The sequence below is a fragment of the Tamandua tetradactyla genome, chromosome 6 (genome assembly GCF_023851605.1).
Source record: "Tamandua tetradactyla isolate mTamTet1 chromosome 6, mTamTet1.pri, whole genome shotgun sequence".
In the NCBI taxonomy this organism is placed as follows: domain Eukaryota; kingdom Metazoa; phylum Chordata; class Mammalia; order Pilosa; family Myrmecophagidae; genus Tamandua; species Tamandua tetradactyla.
Genome location: NC_135332.1, coordinates 15,555,594 through 15,578,537, shown reverse-complemented (window position 1 = coordinate 15,578,537; position 22,944 = coordinate 15,555,594). Strand labels below are relative to the sequence as shown.

Here is a 22,944-nt window from a genome sequence, read left to right as displayed (position 1 = left end):
ATAAGTAAATGTTAACTTCTGTCAGTAATTATCCCACTATGAGCAAGGCCGATAAGGAAATGGTAATGGGCAAATGTGTCCTCGGCTTGCCGGTTCTAACTACCCCAGAGCAAGCCTTTCCCTTATCAGGTAACTTTTTCAAGTGACAGTGACAGCGAGCACACTTTGTACCTTGCGCGGGGCAGGTTCGCCCTTTGTCCAATCATCTCCGAGATTTGGGGTGGGGGAGGGGCAAGCCCCTACACCTCCCCTGTCCAGGAAGGGGGCGGGCCTAGGTGAGCTGTAGCCGCCGCAGCCTGTCGCGGCGCCGCACAGTGCTTGGCACTTCAGAGAACCAATAGGAACGAAAAGAGCCATTTAAACCGGCCAATATGGGCCGGCCGGGGGCGGGTTTTGCGAGCCTTATAAAGGCGGCAGCGACGCTGGCGAGCCGAGGTCTAGGCTCCTGCAGCGGTAGCCGGTTGTGTTGTCGGCAGCTCCTCTGCTCCGCCCCTCTCGGGTCCGACCCTTCCAGCGTCTTCTCTCGCCGGCCTACCTCGCCCCTCGGCGCCATGACCACCACCACCACCTTCAAGGGCGTTGACCCCAACAGCAGGAATAGCTCCCGGTGAGGCGTCGGAGCCGCGCGGGGCGGAGGGGCCGGGCGGGCTGCTGTCCGCAGGGGCGGCGCGGCCGGGTGGCGGGTCGTTGGTGGTAACGTGCTCCGCGCGCGGTGCTCCCACCCGGGTGGGCTGCGGGGCTCGGCCGCCCGCGCGGCCTTTGTGGCGCCGGCCCCGCCCCGATGCCCGCTTCTCTTCCATTCATTCCTCCCCCGGAACGAGGTCTGGGAAGGGGCTGGGGCCCACTCGGCCCCGCAGCGGGGTGGGTTTTCCTCCTCCGGAACGTGCGGAGAGGCTTCGCTCTCCTCTCTTGGGCCGGGTTGGCCCAGCCCGTGGGCGGTGGTCTAGAGCCCCCAGCTGCGCCGGGAGACTCTGGGCCCCATTGTCCCAACCCCGGGCCACGCGCTCCGGCCTCTGGCCCCGGGCTTGTGGCCGGCCCCCGCCTCGGGCGTGGCGACCACAGGGTGCGACCGGCTTGGTCGGGTCGGCGAGCCCCGACCCTCTTCTGTCCCCTCCCCCTCCCCCACTCGGGCCTGCCCGGCAGGTGGCATTTGCGGTCGGGCGAGGCTGGTCGTCGTGACCCCCGCCGGTGCCTGCCCCGACTGTCCGGCCCTCTTCGGAGAGCCTCCCCTCGCCTAACAAAGGAAAACCCCTTTTCCTTCCCCTCCGCTCCCACCCCCGACGGCGAATCGAGCCGGCCCGAGTGGGTTTTCTGCTCCCAGACCTTCGGACCTCCTCCCTGCACCCCATCTTTTTGGTTCCCCCTTTGACGTTTGTCAGAGGAGTTCCTCCCTGGCTTGTGCTCCCTAGCAGAAGGAGGTTTGCTGCTCTTGGGCGGGGCCGGAGACATCCATTGTCTCCTCTGTAGTATCTCCACCTGCGAGGCGGGGGACTTGCTGGCCACCCACCCCGCGGTGTTTTGAAAAGAGGCCACCGAGTATGGTGTCTGGGCTGGGCTCCTTGTCCCAGCCCTTGCCCGACTTGGTGGAAGGTTGTGGATTCTGTGGCAGGTCTCCACATTGTCTTGGCTAATTGCACACTGTTCTTTAAAGTGGGTCTTAAGCATCTGTGGGATCCTGCTCAAGGCTTGAAGGGAGCTTAGATCCCACTTTTTCCTGGGGTTTATTCTCCATTGGTCACGACCTGCAGGCAGGTGTGGCCAGCCGGGGGTCCTGGGCAAGTGGCACAAAGGGAGCCATTTTGTGGGGCTGAGAGAGACGGAAATAGTAGTATCTCACAGGGGCTGGAGCATTTGGCCACAGAAAGCAAGCCTCCCTAGATGAGCCATCAGAACAAGCACTGGAGGTGATAATCCTTTTCATTGAATCCCATTTTACAATATAGAACAGGGTGGTCAAATTTAAAACCGATTAGGGGTTTCTGGGACTAGTATAGACCATCAAAGACCGCTGGCTGCCTCTTCTGTTGTCATCCTTCCAGTGAGATCATTTTTTTCTTCAGAGGACACTGGAACACATTGAGTCTGGTTTTCTCCTCTTGTGCTTTGAGGTCAGCTTTCTGCCAGTCGACTTCAGGTGCTGGAATGATGATTTGTAACCCGGGGTTTAATCCTTCAGGGTTGGGCTCAGTCTAGTGTTTACTTAAGAATTTCAGAAACCAGGTCAAATGAATCCTCACAGTTAGTTTTTTTGACCTGTGTATTTGGAATGTGAGACAAATGATATTTGGTTCTGCAGAGTAAATGTAATTTCCCTTTTGTCATCAGTTTGCCTCCAATATTATGATCTGAGGCTGGTCTTTTTCTCAGCGTTGTCCTTTCACTTCCCACCATTTCTACGGTAATCTCACCCAGTTTTCCTAAACTTCTTTGCTCCAGTAACAGTCTCCGGGTTCCGTAATAACAATGTTAAAAATTTGGGCTGGGAGAGAATGATCTGCAGAAATCATTTGCAAGCTCTGGGATTTAAAGAGAGAAAGAAGATAAAGAGTAATTTTTTTTTAATTGCTCTCCACGGTACATGTTCACATTTTTGTTGAGTCTTAAAGTGATCTTAATTTAGTTATCATATGTGTAGTTTAGAAAGCAGAGTGGGATCTTATAAAATAAAATTGGAATCATTTCCGTCTTATGCTCCAAATCCTTTGTTTGGGGCTGTTTCACTCTCAGAAAACCCTGACATCATCATGGAAGATAGGACCTGCTGTTGCAAAATGAACGCAGAGCTTGAAAAAGTTGGGCTAGTCAGAGCTTTGACTTTCCTTTAAGCTTGCATTTGGATATTGGGTGTCTTTTTTTTTGTGGTTGGTAAAGCCCAAAACCCATTAGGGTTCTTCACAGAGTTATTAATTACGCTTGGTAAAGGAAATCATTCTACTCTTGATAATGAAGGGAATGACAATGAAGCAAGTTTATTTCGATTATAATTTTTCAGGTATCTTTGCCAATTTGGGGGAATAAAATGAGAAAAGCTTAGTTGCTTCAGACTTGAACATGAGAGAAAACCTATTAAGAATTTATAACATCCTTTTCACTGTGATTTAAACAGTTTAATTAAGCAAACCTAAAATTATCTTTATAAAAAGTATGCCTGAACACATTTATCTTAATTCATATGATGAATTTAGTCTAAGTAGATATTTAATATCTGAGACTTCAAAAAATGGTGGGGTTTTAGATGTTTTAAAGGAATGCAGTGGGGTCTTCCCGCCCTCTGGGGAAAAAGAGGGTGATTTGAGCTGAATTTTGCTATGGGCAAACACAGAGTGGACTTAGGGGATGATGCTAGAGGAACTATGTAAGGGCTGTAAAGACTGTCTAAGGCTAGAAAACAGGAAAACTTGAATCTACAAGTTTGTAATTTGAAGAGAAAATGATATTGTGTGGCTCCTCCATTTAACACTCCTATTTTGAGTCCTTGTTATGTGCCTGCCAGATACTGAGGATTTGGGTTTTGGTCCCGTCTCCGTCATTTAACTGATACTGGGTAATTTATTGTAGAACTTTCCAGGACCTGACCTGGCTCTCCTAAAGATGACACTGCTGAACTAGATAAAGCAGGGCTCAGCAGACCCCCTTCTTTCCACGGGCCACATGCCTGGGTTTATGGGACCCGTGAGCCACAGATCACTTTTACATTTACATTTATAAATGGCTGAGGAAGAGTATTTTATGATGTGAAAAATTACACAAAATTCAGGTTTCAGTGCCCGTAAATAAAGTTTTATTGGAACACAGTCACATTTGCTCATTTTCATATTTGTTTGTGGCGGCCTTTGCTTGCACTATGGTGAGAGTGAGTGTTTCGACAGTGGGAAATATTTCCTATCCAGCTTTTTACACAGGAGAAGTTTGTGGCTGCTGAGGGAGGACCTCCAGCAGTCCTTTCAGCTCCAGCCCTCTCTCATACTCTTAGAGGTTACTGAGGGCTCACATAGATGCTCAGTGGAGGAGGTGGAACTTAAGCTAGAAGTTTCAGAGATGGACGGGATTTTGAATGGTCCTCCAGGGAAGCCTGGAGAGTGCTGTAGGCAGGAGGAAATAGGTGAAGGAGACCTGTTCCTGCAACAGTGAAAGAAGTGTGATCTGCCCACATTGTTGAAGAAGATGGGGAGAAGTAGGTGTCTTTGAGAGGAGGCCTTATTGACAGTCCAGGTAGTAAGATTCCTTGGGTTTTTGCTTAGGTTTAACCAGGCTTTGTGTCTCCTGGCTTGTGGGTGGCAGAGACAAGACCAGATGATGGGACCTGGTAGAGAGGGACGCAGGGCAGAGTGTCGCCCTGCGCCGAGGGGGCAGAGGAGCTGGGATTTCTACCTTGAGGTCCTAAGTGGACAGGAGTGCCCACAATGAGTGATCACATAGAATAAACAGTAGGGAAAAGGCGATGTTGTCAAAATAAATTGGGATTTTGAATCCAGAAGCAGTCTTTAATAGCTACTATTATCCCCATTTTAGAGAAGAGAAAACTGAGGCATAGAGAAGTTAAGCACATTATTACCCAGGATCACACAGCTAGATAAGTGTGTATCTTTATACACATAATTTTAGTAGCATGTAGTTGAGCTCATATTTGTTTTACAGCTTTTTACATTCAGTGTGTTTTGGGCAACTTTTCATATCCATTAATAAAGATAAATCTCACCCTACTGCATATATAGCTTTTCTTTGTATGGATATACTTGATAACCAATCTCTTAGTAATGAATACTTGGGATATTGCCAAGTTTTTACACATCTTAATATGTGTATCTTTGTGTGTGTCCAATTATCTATTTTGGATTAGGTCCTGGAACTGGAAGTGCTGGTTAAAATATGCAGATTTAAACATTTGCTATATAGTATCAAAATGCGCTCTAGTAAGTTTGTACAAATGTATTCTAACTAATGCTGGGAATAGCTGGCAGTTTTTTACCTTTGCTAATCTAAGAAGCAAAAGATAAGTCCTTTTGTTTTAAATTGAATTGCTGGTGAGGCTGAATTTTTTAATGTTTATAAACTATCAATTTTAATTGCCTGTTAGTACCTTTTGTCCATTTTTTTCAAATTATTTAAGAGCCCTGTGAATACTAGCAATGTTATGCCTCATTGGATGTTTCATGTATGCGTGGTTTATCTATCCATCTCTTCATAGTTTCTAGCTTCCACCTTGTGTTTACAAAGTTCTCTTTTTTTTTCAAGATTAGCACCACATTCATACATATTTTCTTCCAGTACTTTTGTTTTTGTCTTTTAATTGAAATACTGGACTGAGAAGGCACTTAATTTGGTAAATGAAGTGAGGTAGGATATTTGTTTACTCAAAATGACTTAGCCAGTTGACCCGCTGACCCGAGGTAATTTTCCCTACTGATGTGAAATGCTCGAGGGGCATAACTGATAGAATTATGACGAGACTCAGACAAGCTACCATTATGGTAGAGGTGAACAGATTAAATAAGTGATAAAACATTTTAAAAATGAGAAGATTGGAACAACTCAATTAGCAAGCTTGATCTGGTAGACAAATGTAGAACACTGGTGAATTAAACATTCTTTTTAAGCACACAAAGAACAGTTACAAAATTGACCACATATTAGACCATCAAGCAAGTCTCACCCAATTTGAAAGGATTTATGTCATACAGACTCTGTTGTCTATCTTCATTGGAGTTAAAAACTAGATCAATAACTAAATTAGAAAGACCTCTTCTAAATAACTTTTGGGTCAGTGAGAAAATAATGGAAAATAAGAAATACAACAAAACAGTATAAAATATGCTGTAAATCAAAACTTGATGAATGCCTTGAAAGGGATACTTAAAAAGAAATTTTTTATCTTTAAGTGTTTAATTTTCAGCCTTTTTTTCTAATACAATGAGCCAGGTTTACAAATGAACAAGTATTTATTTGGAAACTGGGATGAAATGGACACATATGTATAAAAAAAAATGATTCTTACTCAAACCCACTTAGTAAAAAAGAGAAAACCACATGACTCCTATAACCAGTAAAGGAACTGAATTGGTAGTTACAAATCTATCCACAAAACGATCGGTTTTCTTTGTTTTGAGTTGTACCACTGAAGTGTTAAATTGAGTTCTTCCAGAGAGGAGACAAATTGTTCCAATTTGTGGCAGAAGGATTTGGAAATGTGAAAGGACTGTATTTCTCTGTTGAGTAAAAAGCCATAAATGATGTCAGAGAAATATGTGTATACAACTTGCCATGGACTCTTACACTCAGTTCCTCGTGCTGACTTCCCCTTCTGGCTAGTCACGGATGTTTACTGGTGAGAATGGTGGAGTACAAGTGTATCCACAGGTTCCTTCTGTACACTGTGTTGAGGTCGAAGACACCTATATCAGAAGCTTTCCTTGGGCTTCTAAATTGGACAAGTTAACTTTTATACGTATATGTTTTCTATTTTTAGTTGAAAATAAAAATGGAAATGCTTTTTAAATGAAAAAACTTAGACATCCTTTTAAACGTCTTTGCAAATATATTCAGCTAAATCCAGTCGGACAAGGTCCATTGTGTCTTCTACCAGGTCCTTCCAAGGACGCCAGGCTGTTGGCGCTGACTTTCAGTCGGCTTCGGGTGCCTTGGGTGGTGACCTCGCTACAGATTCTGTGAGGCCGTGTCGGGTTGGCCGTAGGAACACCCAGCACTGGAGTTCATGGAATCAGTGCCTTTTTCCCATTAGTAGCTCTTTCCCGTGAGGGATGGGGGAATGGCTGGGAAAGGGAAAGGGAATCAAAGGCATGGGAACCTGTTTATGCCCAGAAATGTTTTGGTGTTATCTGAAACTGTGGGTTTGCCATTTTTTCTAGGGTTTTGCGGCCTCCAGGTGGTGGATCCAATTTTTCATTAGGCTTTGATGAGCCTACAGAGCAGCCTGTGAGGAGGAACAAGATGGCCTCGAGCATCTTTGGGACACCTGAAGAAAACCCTCCTTCTTGGGCCAAGTCCACAGGTATTGCTTCTATCTGTGTGATCATTCCAGAGCAGGGGCCCTGCCCCAGCCAGCCTCATTTGGTTTTATACTGATGGGCAAAAATCTAGCATAATCATCAGAAACTAAACAACAGCAAAGTTTTTTAGAGGAAGTACTGGTACTAAGAAACAGGAAGTATTGGGAGTTTGCCTATTTGATGGATCAGAACAAGGCTTGAAGGCAGATTTGGTTAGTTAGTCCCTCTATAGAATGTTTAAGTCATGACTGAACTTCCCTAAGACTGTTTCCTCATTTTGTAATATGAGACTAACACATAATGTGAATTATTAAAAAGTTTTCCTGTAGGACTTCCTATTGTATTTCTCAATAAAGCACTTGTCAATTTTCAGATGCCAAGTCCAGTGGTGGTAGGGAAGATAGCGAGTCATCTGGACCCCAGAGAAGGAATTCTACTGAAGCAAGCTCTGGAGACTTCTTAGATCTGAAGGTAAGTGTGACATAACATAAGAAAAAAAAAAAGCCTTTGAGATTATTATGTTTTAGAAGTTACAGTTCCCCCTTTTTTACTGAGAGTTTCAATTCTGCCATTGGGCTTTTACTGAGAGGTAATTAGGGAAGAGACTGGACCACACTTATAATGGAAGATTGAAGAATAGAGTAAAGCCAGAAAAGTGAGTTAGCGTGGTCTTAATCTGTTCAGATGTGTCTTTGACCCTTTATTATTGAGTTTTTGGAACTTTGGATCACACTCATTTCCTAGGTATCTCATGTCTGGTAGCATCTCTAAGTTCAAGGACTATTACAGTTGTAATTGTTCGCACCTGGGAGATGATGCAGGCCTGGCTTTACTGTGGCTGAGTCTGCAGATGAGCCTCAGAGCCCCCCAGGTGTGAGTCTGGAAAGACTCAAGCCTGGGGCAAAGTCCTGACTGGGGCCTCAGAGCTCTCTGAGCAAGCTACAGTCTGCGTGGGGCAGGGAAGAAGGGGCTTTGGGGCTGATATGGGCCCTTCAGCGCTAGATGAGAAGAAAGAGCAATGGAAAGACGTTTTACCAGTCTCCCATTCTGATAAAAGATCCTCTGAAATACTCATTGGTATTAGGTCATCAGAGTAAATGTTCAGGGTTTTTGGTGTTTTAGGTGTGTGTTACTGGCAATGGGGCAATTTGTCATGCAGAATTTTTTATAGTATGCGGTCTCAAGTCAAAAAAAGGCTTGTATGCTTATACAGCCTGACCCTGAACTTGATCGCATTAAAATGAAATTTCATATTTCGTTTCAAATAGATGCTAACTGCTATGAATGGTGTCTGTTTTATTTGCACATTGCAAAATTAAAGTGTGAAAAAAATTAACATATTTTTTTTCTTTTCCAGGGAGAAAGTGATATGCATGGTGAGTACTTTTGAAGATGAATTTTTTGCTCTATAAATGGTTTTTGGACAGATCTGAATCTTTATTCAAATTCTGCCTTTGGGAAAGAGTCTGGGAAGTGAAATCTGCCCTTGTCCTGAAGGATGACATGTTCTGGGGCAGAGAGGAATGAAAAATGAAACTAGAAAGTTAGTAAACACAGCCATGTCTCATATCTGCCAGCCGTGAGGTTAAGTATGGAGAAGGAAATGGTAATGAATTTCAGTCCCTTTCGTCACAGTTCAAGAAAAAAGACTGGGGAACCTTTTAGCAGTGTATGTGCATTAGGTCAAATTTGTTACCTTTAATGGACTTTTTAGTAAGAGGTTCTGGCATTTCAAGCTCAGCTCACAGCATTTAATATATAAAGTTTATTTGTATACAGAGACGCTTATTCAGTAAGACATTGGTTACCTGGGGACCTTGTAAATAATAATGTAGGGGAAGATGGAAATTGCCAGCACCCATATTGCCAATTACAGGTAGAAATGAGTTATAGTAATTTACTTGGTTATTTTAAATCTTTGAAGTATTTATTGGCACTTCTTTAGCAAGTGCCTGAGAACTGCTGCTGCGCACAGCGGAAGGCCCTGGCCCAGGAGGGAGAAGCCGCTTCTTCCTCCCAGGCCCATACTGCAGCCTTGCAGTGAGGCAGACCCAGGGCAGAGCCCCGCTCCTCTCCTGCCTCGGACTGTGTCCTGATGAGGCCCTGGGGAAGGAGAATCCTGAGCCGCGGTGAGCACTGCCTGCTTGCCTCCTCCAAAGGACCACGTCCTTTTTCCCTGCAGTGAGGTGGACTAGTTACTATTTGCATCGTTTGCTCTCTTTGAGAGGACTGTTGTTGAGGGAAATCTGTCGGCTTTTTGATACTGCTGCTTCTCAAATTTTGAAATACTTCCAGGGTCAGACCTTACTTGGCAAGAACCAGCTAATCTTTATTCCCTAATTCCGGCCAGGGGAGGTAGAATTACAGAAGTTTGGGGAGCCTGGAGAGGGCGTGTGATTGTGCCTGCCCAGCTGTTGCTGAAGAACCAGCACCTGCTGAGGAAGAAAGAAATGCACCTTAAAGGAGTCCTGAATCATAGTCACTCCTTCATTACAAAGGGAGCTTTGCCTAACCTCTGTGTTAGAAGGAATGAGGAATCTGATTGTAGATGCTTATCACATATAAAAATAGGCATTTACACGGACGGCTACTTGTAAATAATCTGTCCTCATTACTGCCTGTGAGCTGTCACAGAACGTGTTGCCGTCAGCCAGCCACCTGAATCTCTCAGCCCAGCTTTCTTTTGGGTGGGGAGAGTTCTCTGAGAGATGATATTTTATTAAATAAATATCAGCAGATATCAGGTTTTCTGTATTGTACTATCAGGTTTATATCTTTTTATGTTAATCTTGATTTGACATATATAATAAAGCTTCTTACCAGCATTTATTTACAAATTATATCTTGGAAGAACCATGCCAGTTTCAGGTTCATCCTCATTTAGAATTTTCTTATTCTAAAGGCTCTTATGAGGCTGGTTCGGTTAATTCTGTAGAATATGACTAAGACAGTTTTATTTTTTTAGTTGCAAAGTATGAGGTGGCTTGTATTTACCCCAGATGAGCCACTCATGGGAGCTCTGATGAGGTTTTGAGAAACGTATGATTAGTCCTGCCAAATACTTAATCCTCTTCCAGCCTCCACCCCAGCTCAGTTTGCTGTAGGTTGTCCAGGTGAACAGCACGCAGTGAACTGTAAAAGCCCTTCCTTTATTTTATTTTTTCTCGTCAAGAATTTTGTCACCTTCTTGAATATTCTTGACTGTACCTACTTTTAGCCCATTTGTCACCAAATGGCAAGGGGTATATTAATTCAAGATCTGTCTGGTGGAGTAAAGGTCAATTCCAATTTTGCTATAAAGTCTACTTCAGAGCAGGTTACTCAGATCAGTTTTAAATAAAACAGGTTTTGTTTGGATATAAGGAAACGCTTACCTTGATCTTTTGAGTAATTTGAGTACAGGGAAGACTTTGGAATTGCCATCTTGGGAAATCTTTAAGAAAAAGGGAGATGAAGCCAGGTAGTCTGTGTTCTGGCCTTAGGCAGTTTAGATAGATGGTCTGTTTGTTACATTTTCTTTTCCTTTGATTCCTTGAGCCTTATAATGAGCCATTTTTTTCTATTCAGATATAGGCATTGGATCAATTACCTTATTGATGTACAAAAGAAAAAAGAAAACTCAGGAGTATATGATATAGGAGCATTTTTGTTTAAAGCCCTATTTTTAAATTATTAAACAGATAAAAGCAAGCCCTTCTCTGTCAAATTGCTATAAAAGCTAAACACTCTTATTTCCTGTACTTACCCACCTGTTTACAGACCAGAACAACCAAATCTTCATCTCCTCTGGCAGTGTTCTGTCTGGTCAAACAAGAATTAAGTTGGGGCCTGCCTGCTGCTTGTTTAGTCTCCATATCTGCTTATGTGTATGTGTGTGATGTGTTTCCTTTTTTTTTTTCTTTCTCAGAAATATAAGATTTTTGGGTATATTATCTATTTGTGAAAAATTAAATTGTTCCATTAATAATGTAAAACAAATAAAAAGCTGGAGGGAAAATTAAGCTTGATTCATCTAAATAGTGTTTTATGGAAATAAAATTCCATTGTAGAATTGTAAGATAATTTTGTATTCATTAACTGCTTGATCCCAACAATGGAGAATTTAGTTGGATCTTTTAAAGTATAAGTCCATATCAGACCAGCAGTATTGAAACGCTTGAATTGATAAGTTGGCTTAGACTGAATTATGGTCTGTATTCTTTTTATCTTGGATTTTTTTAACGCGGGTTGTTTGTGTGTGTGTGTGTTGTTGTGTTTTTGTTGTTATTTGCAGTAAATTGAACATATTTTCCTAAGTTATTTAAGGGACTCTTGCTGTAGAACTTAAATACTTCATGTTGATACATATGACTTTGTCTTTTGTATAACAACAGGAAACTAATGGATGACCTTTTCTCGCTAAGCTTCAGATCTTAACCGGGAGAGCTGTCCTTTTGGAAAGCTATTAGATCTTTCCTTGTAGTTGGAGAATGTGGGATATTATGTTCATTATAAGTTACTTCTATAGAATGTTCCTAAAATTCATAAGATGAAATGTTAAAGTACAGTGGCATATCTTTGAGATTTTGTTATGTTTCTGATTTAAGAGTATGATTTTTTAATTTAAAGACCTTTCTCCTTAGTTGTTTCAGATGGCTAAATAAAAACTTGGGACAAGTGGATTAACACTGAGTCTTTGAAGGGCTTGTACATTTTTTTGAAATTAGAACTTGAGTTTTATAACATAAATTAATAGCATCCTACAGTTTCTGGGTGTATTTAAATATCACGGATTAGCCATTAAAAATAATCACAAGGAAAAATATATTGAATCTGTTTACTTAATTTTTTTTCTTTTTAATTATATTTGTTCAGAGTAATGAAAAGCAAAGCTTAAATTTGGTAGTAATTTAGTATAACAAAGGAATATATATTCTCTTAAGACTGTGCCATTCATTATGGTAGCCACAAACTACATTTAGCTATTTAAACTTAAATAAATTAAAATGAAATCAAAGTAAAAATTCTGTTGCTCCAGCCATATTTCAGGTGTTCATTAGCCACATGGCTACTATTGGACCACACAGGCAGGACATTTGCATGGCAGGAAGTTCTATTGGCTAGAACCTTGCTGGCTTGGAATTTCAGCAGCAAAACGTATTATAAGTCTCAGGCTTGGCCAAGGAGAGAAGAAATGGTATACTTTGTGAAATTTCCATGCCTTAAATGTTTGTGAAAAAGACTGATGGTGATGGATCTAATAATACAGGAAAGTTGTTATCATATGCACTTAACTTTCAGGCAAATCTGTTGAACAGGAGCTGCTGTGGAGTATCTTTTACAAATATCTGCAAACTTAGAATATGCAACTGAATTTAATTTGATGTTTAACACTGAAATGAGATCTGCCATTTAAAATTTTTTCCAGAAATAAGTTTAATATAGCCTTAAACTATTACACTCTTAGTAACGATTCCCTTTCACAGAAAATGCCTTTTATTTTTTTTATTGTAAAGTATAAAATATATACAAAACAATAAATTTCCAAGTGCTTTTTTTTTTTTTTAATTTCCAAGTACATTTTAACGAGTAGTTATAGAACAAATTATAAAGTTTGGTACAGGTTACGGTTTGAATTTATTTTTTGTAATCACTTTTGACTTTGATTCAATGACTTCTAGGTTTGAAAAGTACCTGTTAATAAGAGACAGTTTAAGAATATATGTTGTTGGGAATTTTGTAAGACAGAGTGAATGTATCAACCAAGTAATAGCCAAGATACTGATAACCACGCACTAATTCTTAGGGTTTTAAGAGTGGAAAGTGCCCAGGTAATGTAAATATAAGTGACCTGGTAAATGGAGATGTTCTTACAAATACATAGGAGAAGGGTGGACTGTTTAATAAAGGATGCTGGAACATATGACTGTTATGTAGTCAAAGAAAAAAAGAGGTCAACTTCACATGGTAGTCGTGAAACAGGGATGAAATGTAACATTTTTCACTCATCCAGTTTGGCACAGATTAAAGTGAGGCACTTATTAGGTGGTGGCCGAGGTGGAAGGAAGGGACATGCAGCAGCTGTGGGGCTGTGACTGACACAGCCTTCTGGGGGGGCGGGGGCTGCAGTGTCCATTCACATTGAAGATGGCAGCCTTTATGCATGTCCCTTTGTTTGTATGCACGGGCTGGCATGTACATATTATATCTTTGTAACAGTTGGGTTGCTTCCATTTTTTTGCTGTCAGTAGACAAATGTACTAGATATGATATGATAAAATACTATAAAGCAATTAAACAAGATGACTTATGATCATGTGTCATAGTAATTAGGGGGAATTTCAGAAAGATTAAAAAAACAGAAGTTTTTCCATTTATGTTTGATACAACCAAATACTAACACCTGTTATATATGGTTCCATAAAAATATATGCTAAATATTTTCTAGAAAGTTGCACACACCCAGAAGCGGCCCCTCTGGGGATAAGGGAGGGGAGGGGAGGTATTGGGGGTCAGAGAGCTGTAGCGTCATCTGTAATGTTTGACCTGAAAGACTAGTCCTCATATATCTGTGTATAGGAAAGAACATGCCCAGAAAAGGGCCTGGGACCCTACAGGCCAGAACCGTCACAGGGGAGTTGTGGGTGGTAAGCACTGGGGTCGGTGGTTGTTGCTGTCTTCTCTCTACATCTAGGTATATTTCGAACCATTCTCATTAGACTTTTAATAGGAAATAGTTGTTAGCTCCAATTTCACTTTCTGTTCTAGAAACTGTGGACACAGACTTACAAGCCAGCCTGGGACAGATCGACGAGAAGCCTGTGCCTGCCGCGCCCGTGCCCAGCCCGGTGGCCCCGGCACCCGCACCATCCAGGAGAAACCCCCCTGGTGGCAAGTCCAGCCTAGTCCTGGGCTAACTCCGACTGCCCTGAACTTTGTTGTTTTATTTGTTTGTTTGTTTTCTCCATGCTTGTGAACTGCACAACTTGAGCCTGACTGTACATCTTTTGGATTTGTTTCATTAAAAAAGAAGCACTTTATGTACCGCTGTCTTTTTTCCCCCCTCCCCTTTTTAAAGAACAGGGTTCTCTGTCTCTGTCCTGACTCCACTGGGTCTGGTGGCCATGGCATGAGTGTTTTTAGTAGTAGATTTGAGGGAAAGCTTTGTGACACTTAGTACCGTGTTTCTAAGAACAAATAACCTGGTTCCAAATGTGTTCGAGAGTCTTTTGTACTGAGGTTTTTTAAACCCTTTTCTTGTCAGCTTCACTTGGGTTTGCCAAGCCTTGATTGGCCAGACCAGTAAACAGTCTCCAGGCACATTCCTTTCAGGCCCCCAACACACAAGGATGGCTTTCCGCAGAACCTTCTTGGTGTTACCCTAACTTACTAGTGTCCTTTTGCTGAAAGCATCTTCTCATCCCACTGTGCCATACGGAACAAGGGAGGCCTGCACCTCCTGCCTCGCTGCCTGCAGAGCAAAGAAAATGCCTTTATTTTTTAACTTTAAGTAATAAGCCGGCTACTAACAAGACTGGCTGACAAGCAGAGCCTGCTACTGTCATGCAGAGGAAAGCTTAGGATGTACAATCAAACCAGAATCAAAAGTGGTGAAGCAAGCAAGGGAGGTGAATCGCACAGAAATGGTTCTTCATCAAGGAATGTACCCCACAGGGGCCTTTTTAGCATAAAATAACTTGATACTGTGTGCATGATGCTTGACATGACACGAAAGTCTCATCTTTAAAATGTGTGTTGTACTTTGCAATCCTGGACTGTTGCTCAAACAATATACAAATTTTGAAACATTGTCTCCGGTCTCTTCTTTTTGAGGTTTCATATGTTCTGGCTGTAATTGCTTTTTTCTTTGTGACCAAACATGTTTCCCAATGATTTGATGAGTCACTTAAAATTAAAAAGCTAATGGGTTTTTTCTAAAGAAAGAGAATGGATTTAAGGTCATAGCATGAGGTCAAGGTACCAAAATCATAATTAACTCAGCTAGTTAGCTGTGGTAAATAAAGGAATAATATGGTTAATTATTTCCAGATATATTTATTAGCCAGTATATTTTAGACTCTTTTACCACCTCCCCTTTGTGCTGGGCCATAATATTTTACATTTCTAGGTGTCTCCACACCTTTGCGGCGCGTCTCAGTGGAGTGGCCAAGGAGGATGGCTCAAGAAAGGGGTCATGTCATTAGCAGTTGAACTGGGGGTGGGGGTCCCCAGTCCCATCAATGATATGGGAGCCAGAAGATAAAACTCCCTCGGTTCTAGGCAGAAAGTTCCAGATCAAAGTGCTACATTAAATGTCCAAACTGGGCATTACCCAAACCCAGCTCTTAGTTCCAGCTGGGCTGCTGGTCCACTGCAGGAGGCCTTTGGCCTGGGTCCTGACTTAGTGAGAGCTTTGAATTTGCTCACCTCTAAGGCCCGCCCATAATTAAGATGACTTGGAGTATAATGTGTAATCATCAACTCTTCAATCAAACTGAGGCCTATCTTTGGGAAGAAGGAGGGGATATTTAGGTAGTGAGGATTTTTTTTTTTTTTATTAATTAAAAAAAGAATTAACAAAACAATTAGAAATCATTCCAATCTACATGTACAATCAGTAATTCTTAATAACATCACATAGTTGCATATTCATCATTTCTTAGTACATTTGCATCGATTTAGAAAAAGAAATAAAAAGACAACAGAATAAGAATTAAAACAATAATAGAAAGAAAAAAAAACAAAAACAAAAAACCTATACCTCACATGCAGCTTCATTCAGTGTTTTAACATAATTGCATTACAATTGGGTAGTATTGTGCTGTCCATTTCTGAGTTTTTATATCCAGTCCCGTTGTACAGTCTGTATCCCTTCAGTTCCAATTATCCCTTCTCTTTTTTTTTTTTTTAATTAACGGAAAAAAAGAAATTAACCCAACATTTAGAGATCATACCATTCTACACATGCAATCATTAATTCTTAACATCATCACATAGATGCATGATCATCATTTCTTAGTACATTTGCATTGGTTTAGAAGAACTAGCAACATAACCGAAAAAGATATAGAATGTTAATATAGAGAAAAAAATAAAAGTAATAATAGTAAAATCAAAACAAAACAAAACAAAACAAAACAAAAACCTATAGCTCAGATGCAGCTTCATTCAGTGTTTTAACATGATTACTTTACAATTAGGTATTATTGTGCTGTCCATTTTTGAGTTTTTGTATCTAGTCCTGTTGCACAGTCTGTATCCCTTCAGCTTCAATTACCCATTGTCTTACCCTGTTACCAATGACATATTTCAAGTTTATTCTCGAATGTCCGTTCACATCAGTGGGACCATACAGTATTTGTCCTTTAGTTTTTGGCTGGATTCACTCAGCATAATATTCTCTAGGTCCATCCATTTTATTACATGATTCATAAGTTTATCTTGTCTTAAAGCTGCACAATATTCCATCGTATGTATATACCACAGTTTGTTTAGCCACTCTTCTGTTGATGGAGATTTTGGCTGTTTCCATCTCTTTGCAATTGTAAATAATGCTGCTATAAACATTGGTGTGCAAATGTCCGTTTGTGTCTTTGCCCTTAAGTCCTTTGAGTAGATACCTAGCAATGGTATTGCTGGGTCGTATGGCAATTCTATATTCAGCTTTTTGAGGAACCGCCAAACTGCCTTCCACAGTGGTTGCACCCTTTGACATTCCCACCAACAGTGGATAAGTGTGCCTCTTTCTCCGCATCCTCTCCAGCACTTGTCATTTTCTGTTTTGTTGATAATGGCCATTCTGGTGGGTGTGAGATGATATCTCATTGTGGTTTTGATTTGCATTTCTCTAATGGCCAGGGACATTGAGCATCTCTTCATGTGCCTCTTGGCCATCCGTATTTCCTCTTCTGAGAGGTGTCTGTTCAAGTCTTTTTCCCATTTTGTAATTGGGTTGGCTGTCTTTTTGTTGTTGAGATGAACAATCTCTTTATAAATTCTGGATACTAGACCTTTATCTGATATATCATTTCCAAATATTGTCTCCCATTGTGAAGGCTGTCTTTCTACTTTCTTGATGAAGTTCTTTGATGCACAAAAGTGTTTAATTTTGAGGAGTTCCCATTTATTTATTTCCTTCTTCAGTGCTCTTGCTTTAGGTTTAAGGTCCATAAAACCGCCTCCAGTTGTAAGATCCATAAGATATCTCCCAACATTTTCCTCTATCTGTTTTATGGTCTTAGACCTAATGTTTAGATCTTTGATCCATTTTGAGTTAACTTTTGTATAGGGTGTGAGAGATGGGTCTTCTTTCATTCTTTTGCATATGGATATCCAGTTCTCTAGGCACCATTTATTGAAGAGACTGCTCTGTCCCAGGTGAGTTGGCTTGACTGCCTTATCAAAGATCAAATGTCCATAGATGAGAGGGTCTATATCTGAGCACTCTATTCGATTCCATTGGTCGATATATCTATCTTTATGCCAATACCATGCTGTTTTGACCACTGTGGCTTCATAATATGCCTTAAAGTCAGGCAGCGCGAGACCTCCAGCTTCGTTTTTTTTCCTCAAGATGTTTTTAGCAATTCGGGGCACCCTGCCCTTCCAGATAAATTTGCTTATTGGTTTTTCTATTTCTGAAAAATAAGTTGTTGGGATTTTGATTGGTATTGCATTGAATCTGTAAATCAATTTAGGTAGGATTGACATCTTAACTATATTTAGTCTTCCAATCCATGAACACGGTATGCCCTTCCATCTATTTAGGTCTTCTGTGATTTCTTTTAGCAGTTTTTTGTAGTTTTCTTTATATAGGTTTTTTGTCTCTTTAGTTAAATTTATTCCTAGGTATTTTATTCTTTTAGTTGCAATTGTAAATGGGATTCGTTTCTTGATTTCCCCCTCAGCTTGTTCATTACTAGTGTATAGAAATGCTACAGATTTTTGAATGTTGATCTTGTAACCTGCTACTTTGCTGTACTCATTTATTAGCTCTAGTAGTTTTGTTGTGGATTTTTCCGGGTTTTCGACGTATAGTATCATATCGTCTGCAAACAGTGATAGTTTTACTTCTTCCTTTCCAATTTTGATGCCTTGTATTTCTTTTTCTTGTCTAATTGCTCTGGCTAGAACCTCCAACACGATGTTGAATAATAGTGGTGATAGTGGACATCCTTGTCTTGTTCCTGATCTTAGGGGGAAAGTTTTCAATTTTTCCCCATTGAGGATGAAATTAGCTGTGGGTTTTTCATATATTCCCTCTATCATTTTAAGGAAGTTCCCTTGTATTCCTATCTTTTGAAGTGTTTTCAACAGGAAAGGATGTTGAATCTTGTCGAATGCCTTCTCTGCATCAATTGAGATGATCATGTGATTTTTCTGCTTTGATTTGTTGATATGGTGTATTACATTAATTGATTTTCTTATGTTGAACCATCCTTGCATACCTGGGATGAATCCTACTTGGTCATGATGTATAATTCTTTTAATGTGTTGTTGGATACGATTTGCTAGAATTTTATTGAGGATTTTTGCATCTGTATTCATTAGAGAGATTGGTCTGTAGTTTTCTTTTTTTGTAATATCTTTGCCTGGTTTTGGTATGAGGGTGATGTTGGCTTCATAGAATGAATTAGGTAGTTTTCCCTCCACTTCGATTTTTTTGAAGAGTTTGAAGAGAATTGGTACTAATTCTTTCTGGAACGTTTGGTAGAATTCACATGTGAAGCCATCTGGTCCTGGACTTTTCTTTTTAGGAAGCTTTTGAATGACTAATTCAATTTCTTTACTTGTGATTGGTTTGTTGAGGTCATCTATGTCTTCTTGAGTCAAAGTTGGTTGTTCATGTCTTTCCAGGAACCCGTCCATTTCCTCTAAATTGTTGTATTTATTAGCGTAAAGTTGTTCATAGTATCCTGTTATTACCTCCTTTATTTCTGTGAGGTCAGTAGTTATGTCTCCTCTTCCATTTCTGATCTTATTTATTTGCATCCTCTCTCTTCTTCTTTTTGTCAATCTTGCTAAGGGCCCATCAATCTTATTGATTTTCTCATAGAACCAACTTCTGGCCTTATTGATTTTCTCTATTGTTTTCATGTTTTCAATTTCATTTATTTGTGCTCTAATCTTTGTTATTTCTTTCCTTTTGCTTGCTTTGGGGTTAGCTTGCTGTTCTTTCTCCAGTTCTTCCAAATGGATAGTTAATTCCTGAATTTTTGCCTTTTCTTCTTTTCTGATATAGGCATTTAGAGCAATAAATTTCCCTCTTAGCACTGCCTTTGCTGCGTCCCATAAGTTTTGATATGTTGTGTTTTCATTTTCATTCACCTCGAGGTATTTGCTAATTTCTCTTGCAATTTCTTCTTTGACCCAGTCGTTGTTTAGGAGTGTGTTGTTGAGCCTCCATGTATTTGTGAATTTTCTGGCACTCTGCCTATTATTGATTTCCAACATCATTCCTTTATGGTCCGAGAAAGTGTTGTGTAAGATTTCAATCTTTTTAAATTTGTTAAGACTTGCTTTGTGACCCAGCATATGGTCTATCTTTGAGAATGATCCATGAGCACTTGAGAAAAAGGTGTATCCTGCTGTTGTGGGATGTAATGTCCTATAAATGTCTATTAAGTCTAGTTCATTTATAGTAATATTCAGATTCTCTATTTCTTTGTTGATCCTCTGTCTAGATGTTCTGTCCCTTGATGAGAGTGGTGAGTTGAAGTCTCCAACTATTATGGTATATGAGTCTATTTCCCTTTTCAGTGTTTGCAGTATATTCCTCACGTATTTTGGGGCATTCTGATTCGGTGCGTAAATATTTATGATTGTTATGTCTTCTTGTTTAATTGTTCCTTTTATTAGTATATAGTGTCCTTCTTTGTCTCTTTTAACTGTTTTACATTTGAAGTCTAATTTGTTGGATATTAGTATAGCCACTCCTGCTCTTTTCTGGTTGTTATTTGCATGAAATATCTTTTCCCAACCTTTCACTTTCAACCTATGTTTATCTTTGGGTCTAAGATGTGTTTCCTGTAGACAGCATATCGAAGGATCCTGTTTTTTAATCCATTCTGCCAATCTATGTCTTTTGATTGGGGAATTCAGTCCATTGACATTTAGTGTTATTACTGTTTGGATAATATTTTCCTCTAACATTTTGCCTTTTGTATTATATATATCATATCTGATTTTCCTTCTTTCTACACTCTTTTCCATATCTCTCTCTTCTGTCTTTTTGTATCTGACTCTAGTGCTCCCTTTAGTATTTCTTGCAGAGCTGGTCTCTTGGTCACAAATTCTTTCAGTGACTTTTTGTCTGAGAATGTTTTAATTTCTCCCTCATTTTTGAAGGATAATTTTGCTGGATATAGGAGTCTTGGTTGGCAGTTTTTCTCTTTTAGTATTTTAAATATATCATCCCACTGTCTTCTAGCTTCCATGGTTTCTGCTGAGAAATCTACACAAAGTCTTATTGGGTTTCCCTTGTATGTGATGGATTGTTTTTCTCTTGCTGCTTTCAAGATCCTCTCTTTCTCTTTGACCTCTGACATTCTAACTAGTAAGTGTCTTGGAGAATGCCTATTTGGGTCTAATCTCTTTGGGGTGCGCTGCACTTCTTGGATCTGTAATTTTAGGTCTTTCATAAGAGTTGGGAAATTTTCAGTGATAATTTCTTCCATTAGTTTTTCTCCTCCTTTTCCCTTCTCTTCTCCTTCTGGGACACCCACAACACGTATATTTGTGCGGTTCATATTGTCCTTGAGTTCCCTGATACCCTGTTCAAATTTTTCCATTCTTTTCCCTATAGTTTCTGTTTCTTTTTGGAATTCAGATGTTCCATCCTCCAAATCACTAATTCTATCTTCTGTCTCTTTAAATCTATCGTTGTAGCTATCCATTATTTTTTCTATGTTTGCTACTTTATCCTTCACTTCCATAAGTTCTGCGATTTGTTTTTTCAGTTTTTCTATTTCTTCTTTATGTTCAGCCCATGTCCTCTTCATGTCCTCCCTCAATTTATCAATTTCATTTTTGAAGAGGTTTTCCATTTCTGTTCGTATATTCAGCATTAGTTGTCTCAGCTCTTGTGTCTCATTTGAGCTATTGGTTTGTTCCTTTGACTGAGCCATATTCTCAATCTTTTGAGCGTGGACAGTTATCTTCTGCTGCTGGCGTCTGGGCATTTATTCAGATTTCTCTTGGTGTTGGACCCAGCAAGGTTGTAATATTTTTCTGTGAAATCTCTGGGTTCTGTTTTTCTTATCCTGCCCAGTAGGTGGCGCTCGTGGCACACGTTTGTCTGCGGGTCCCACCAGTAAAAGGTGCTGTGGGACCTTAAACTTTGGAAAACTCTCGCCGTCCTGGGGGTTCGCTAGCCGAAGCGGCTTGAGCCGGCCCGGGGTCCGAACGCAGGGAGGGTGTCCGAACGCAGGGAGGGTTGCTGGTCGCCGCAGCCAGGGAAAGAGCCCGTCCGAGTTTCCTAGTCGGCCCTGGGCAACAAGCGTGGCGGGAGGGCGCCAGCGGCAGCGGCCCGCCCGAGAGAGTGCACGTTCCCCGGGAGTCACAGGGTCACCGTTCTCCGCGGCCTGGGGGTTTCCGATCCAATTCTCTCAGTTGGTCCGGGGGCTGCGCGTGGTGTGGGCGCCAGTCGCCTTGGTTTCAGGGGACCGCCTCTCCAATTCTCCCAGCCGGCCCGGGAAGGGGGAAGGGAGTAACTCCGGCCGCTTGCCACCCCGCCCGGTAAGGCCCGCGCGCCTCGGCGATCTCACCCGAGCTGCTTCTCTCAGCCAGCCAGCCGTTCCAGGATGGGGTACGCTGTCTTTTTTATCTCTGTTGTGGCTTTGGGCGCTTTCTGTATCGTTTCTACTCCCCTAGTAGGTGTCCTGGAGAAGAAACTAAGATCCGCGCGTCTTACTAAGCCGCCATCTTCCAGGAAGTCCCGGTAGTGAGGATTTTAAGGTTTTCTTTCCCTTATTGCAAAATGGAGAATCAACAGTTGTGCCAGGATCCTTCCAGCATTCTTGATACAAAGGTTAGCCCCACATAGACAGTGGTGTTACTGGCCTGAGTGGGAGGGAGGGGACCTGTGGTCTTCTCAGCCTCAGCAGCACAGGGCCTCTTAGAAATGCCCTGGTTTGTGCCACCACTTTTATTCTGTGAAGTGCCTAAGTAATAGGTATGAAGGAGGGAGAGCGCAGCCCGGGACATGGTGCTGAGAACAGATTTTAGGAAATTCTGTATAAACAGGTTTGCTGAAGTCTGTTCAGTTTCCCAAAATTAGGAAGTTTAAGGTCTAGGAGGTGAAGACGACAGTTTTCTTCTTAAAAGATACCAAAAGGCAGCAGAAAGGGCATTTGACCTAGTTGGTGTGACTTCAGAGCCTCGGTGGAGAACAGGGACTCAGGTGTCACTGCCTGAGCCCATTCTTCCCCTGAGGTGCCTGGAAGTGAGATGCAGGTGCCGCACGGACTAGAATTACAGGGGTGGTCGATCAGGTGGGGGGCCACAGCAAGATGGGGGTACCACTCAAACATGAGGGTATAATCTGTAGGTAAATATGGGGTAAGAGGAAATTGTGTGACATCCACGGAAAAGAGAAGTCAACAAAAGTAACGTCAGGCACTTGCTAGAGAGGAAGCGCTGATCCCAGCTGAGCGGCGTCGAGCCCACGGGAGAGCGCTGGCCCAGACCGGCGGCCCCACGCACGGAACGTCCGCCGGGTGGCAGTGGGGCTTTCGGGAGACGTGCCAGCGTTTCCAGCCGACCCTGGCCTTTGGCTCGGTTTTGGGGAGCTTGACTCGCATGAACAAGTGATCTTCAGCAGATTCACAGATTTCACCCCATGTTGACTGGGGCCCCCAATATCCGGGCCTTGGGTGGGTGCCGGCTTCAAGCAGGGAGCGCTCAGGTCCCGACCTGTCTGTCCTGCCCCCGGTGGCGCCAAGATGGGAGCGTGTGGGCC

General features: G+C 41.6%; 1 protein-coding gene across 6 annotated transcripts; it reads left to right on the top strand.

Annotated features, from left to right (window-relative positions):
* Positions 1-387: 387 nt before the first annotated feature.
* On the top strand, positions 388-14,026 carry JPT1 (Jupiter microtubule associated homolog 1). 6 transcript variants are annotated; one of them, XM_077163829.1, is made up of 5 exons: positions 388-607; positions 6,867-7,009; positions 7,381-7,478; positions 8,365-8,383; positions 13,755-14,026. In XM_077163829.1, the coding sequence occupies exons 1-5, from the start codon at positions 552-554 to the stop codon at positions 13,901-13,903; spliced, it is 465 nt and encodes a 154-aa protein (XP_077019944.1). In that variant the 5' UTR covers positions 388-551; the 3' UTR covers positions 13,904-14,026. The 6 variants fall into 6 exon arrangements, with proteins under 6 accessions (XP_077019944.1, XP_077019948.1, XP_077019946.1 ...); XM_077163833.1 differs by lacking the exon at positions 388-607 and adding an exon at positions 724-821; XM_077163831.1 differs by lacking the exon at positions 388-607 and adding an exon at positions 737-861.
* The last annotated feature ends 8,918 nt before the right edge of the window (positions 14,027-22,944 follow it).

Excerpts from the sequence above, each read along its gene's own strand:
- JPT1 (XM_077163831.1), top strand. The coding sequence starts at position 782 with ATGCCCGCTTCTCTTCCATTCATTCCTCCCCCGGAACGAGGTCTGGGA. Across the intron at positions 862-6,866 it reads CCACTCGGCCCCGCAGCGGG|GGTTTTGCGGCCTCCAGGTG; the intron begins GTGGGTTTTCCT and ends CATTTTTTCTAG. Across the intron at positions 7,010-7,380 it reads TTCTTGGGCCAAGTCCACAG|ATGCCAAGTCCAGTGGTGGT; the intron begins GTATTGCTTCTA and ends GTCAATTTTCAG.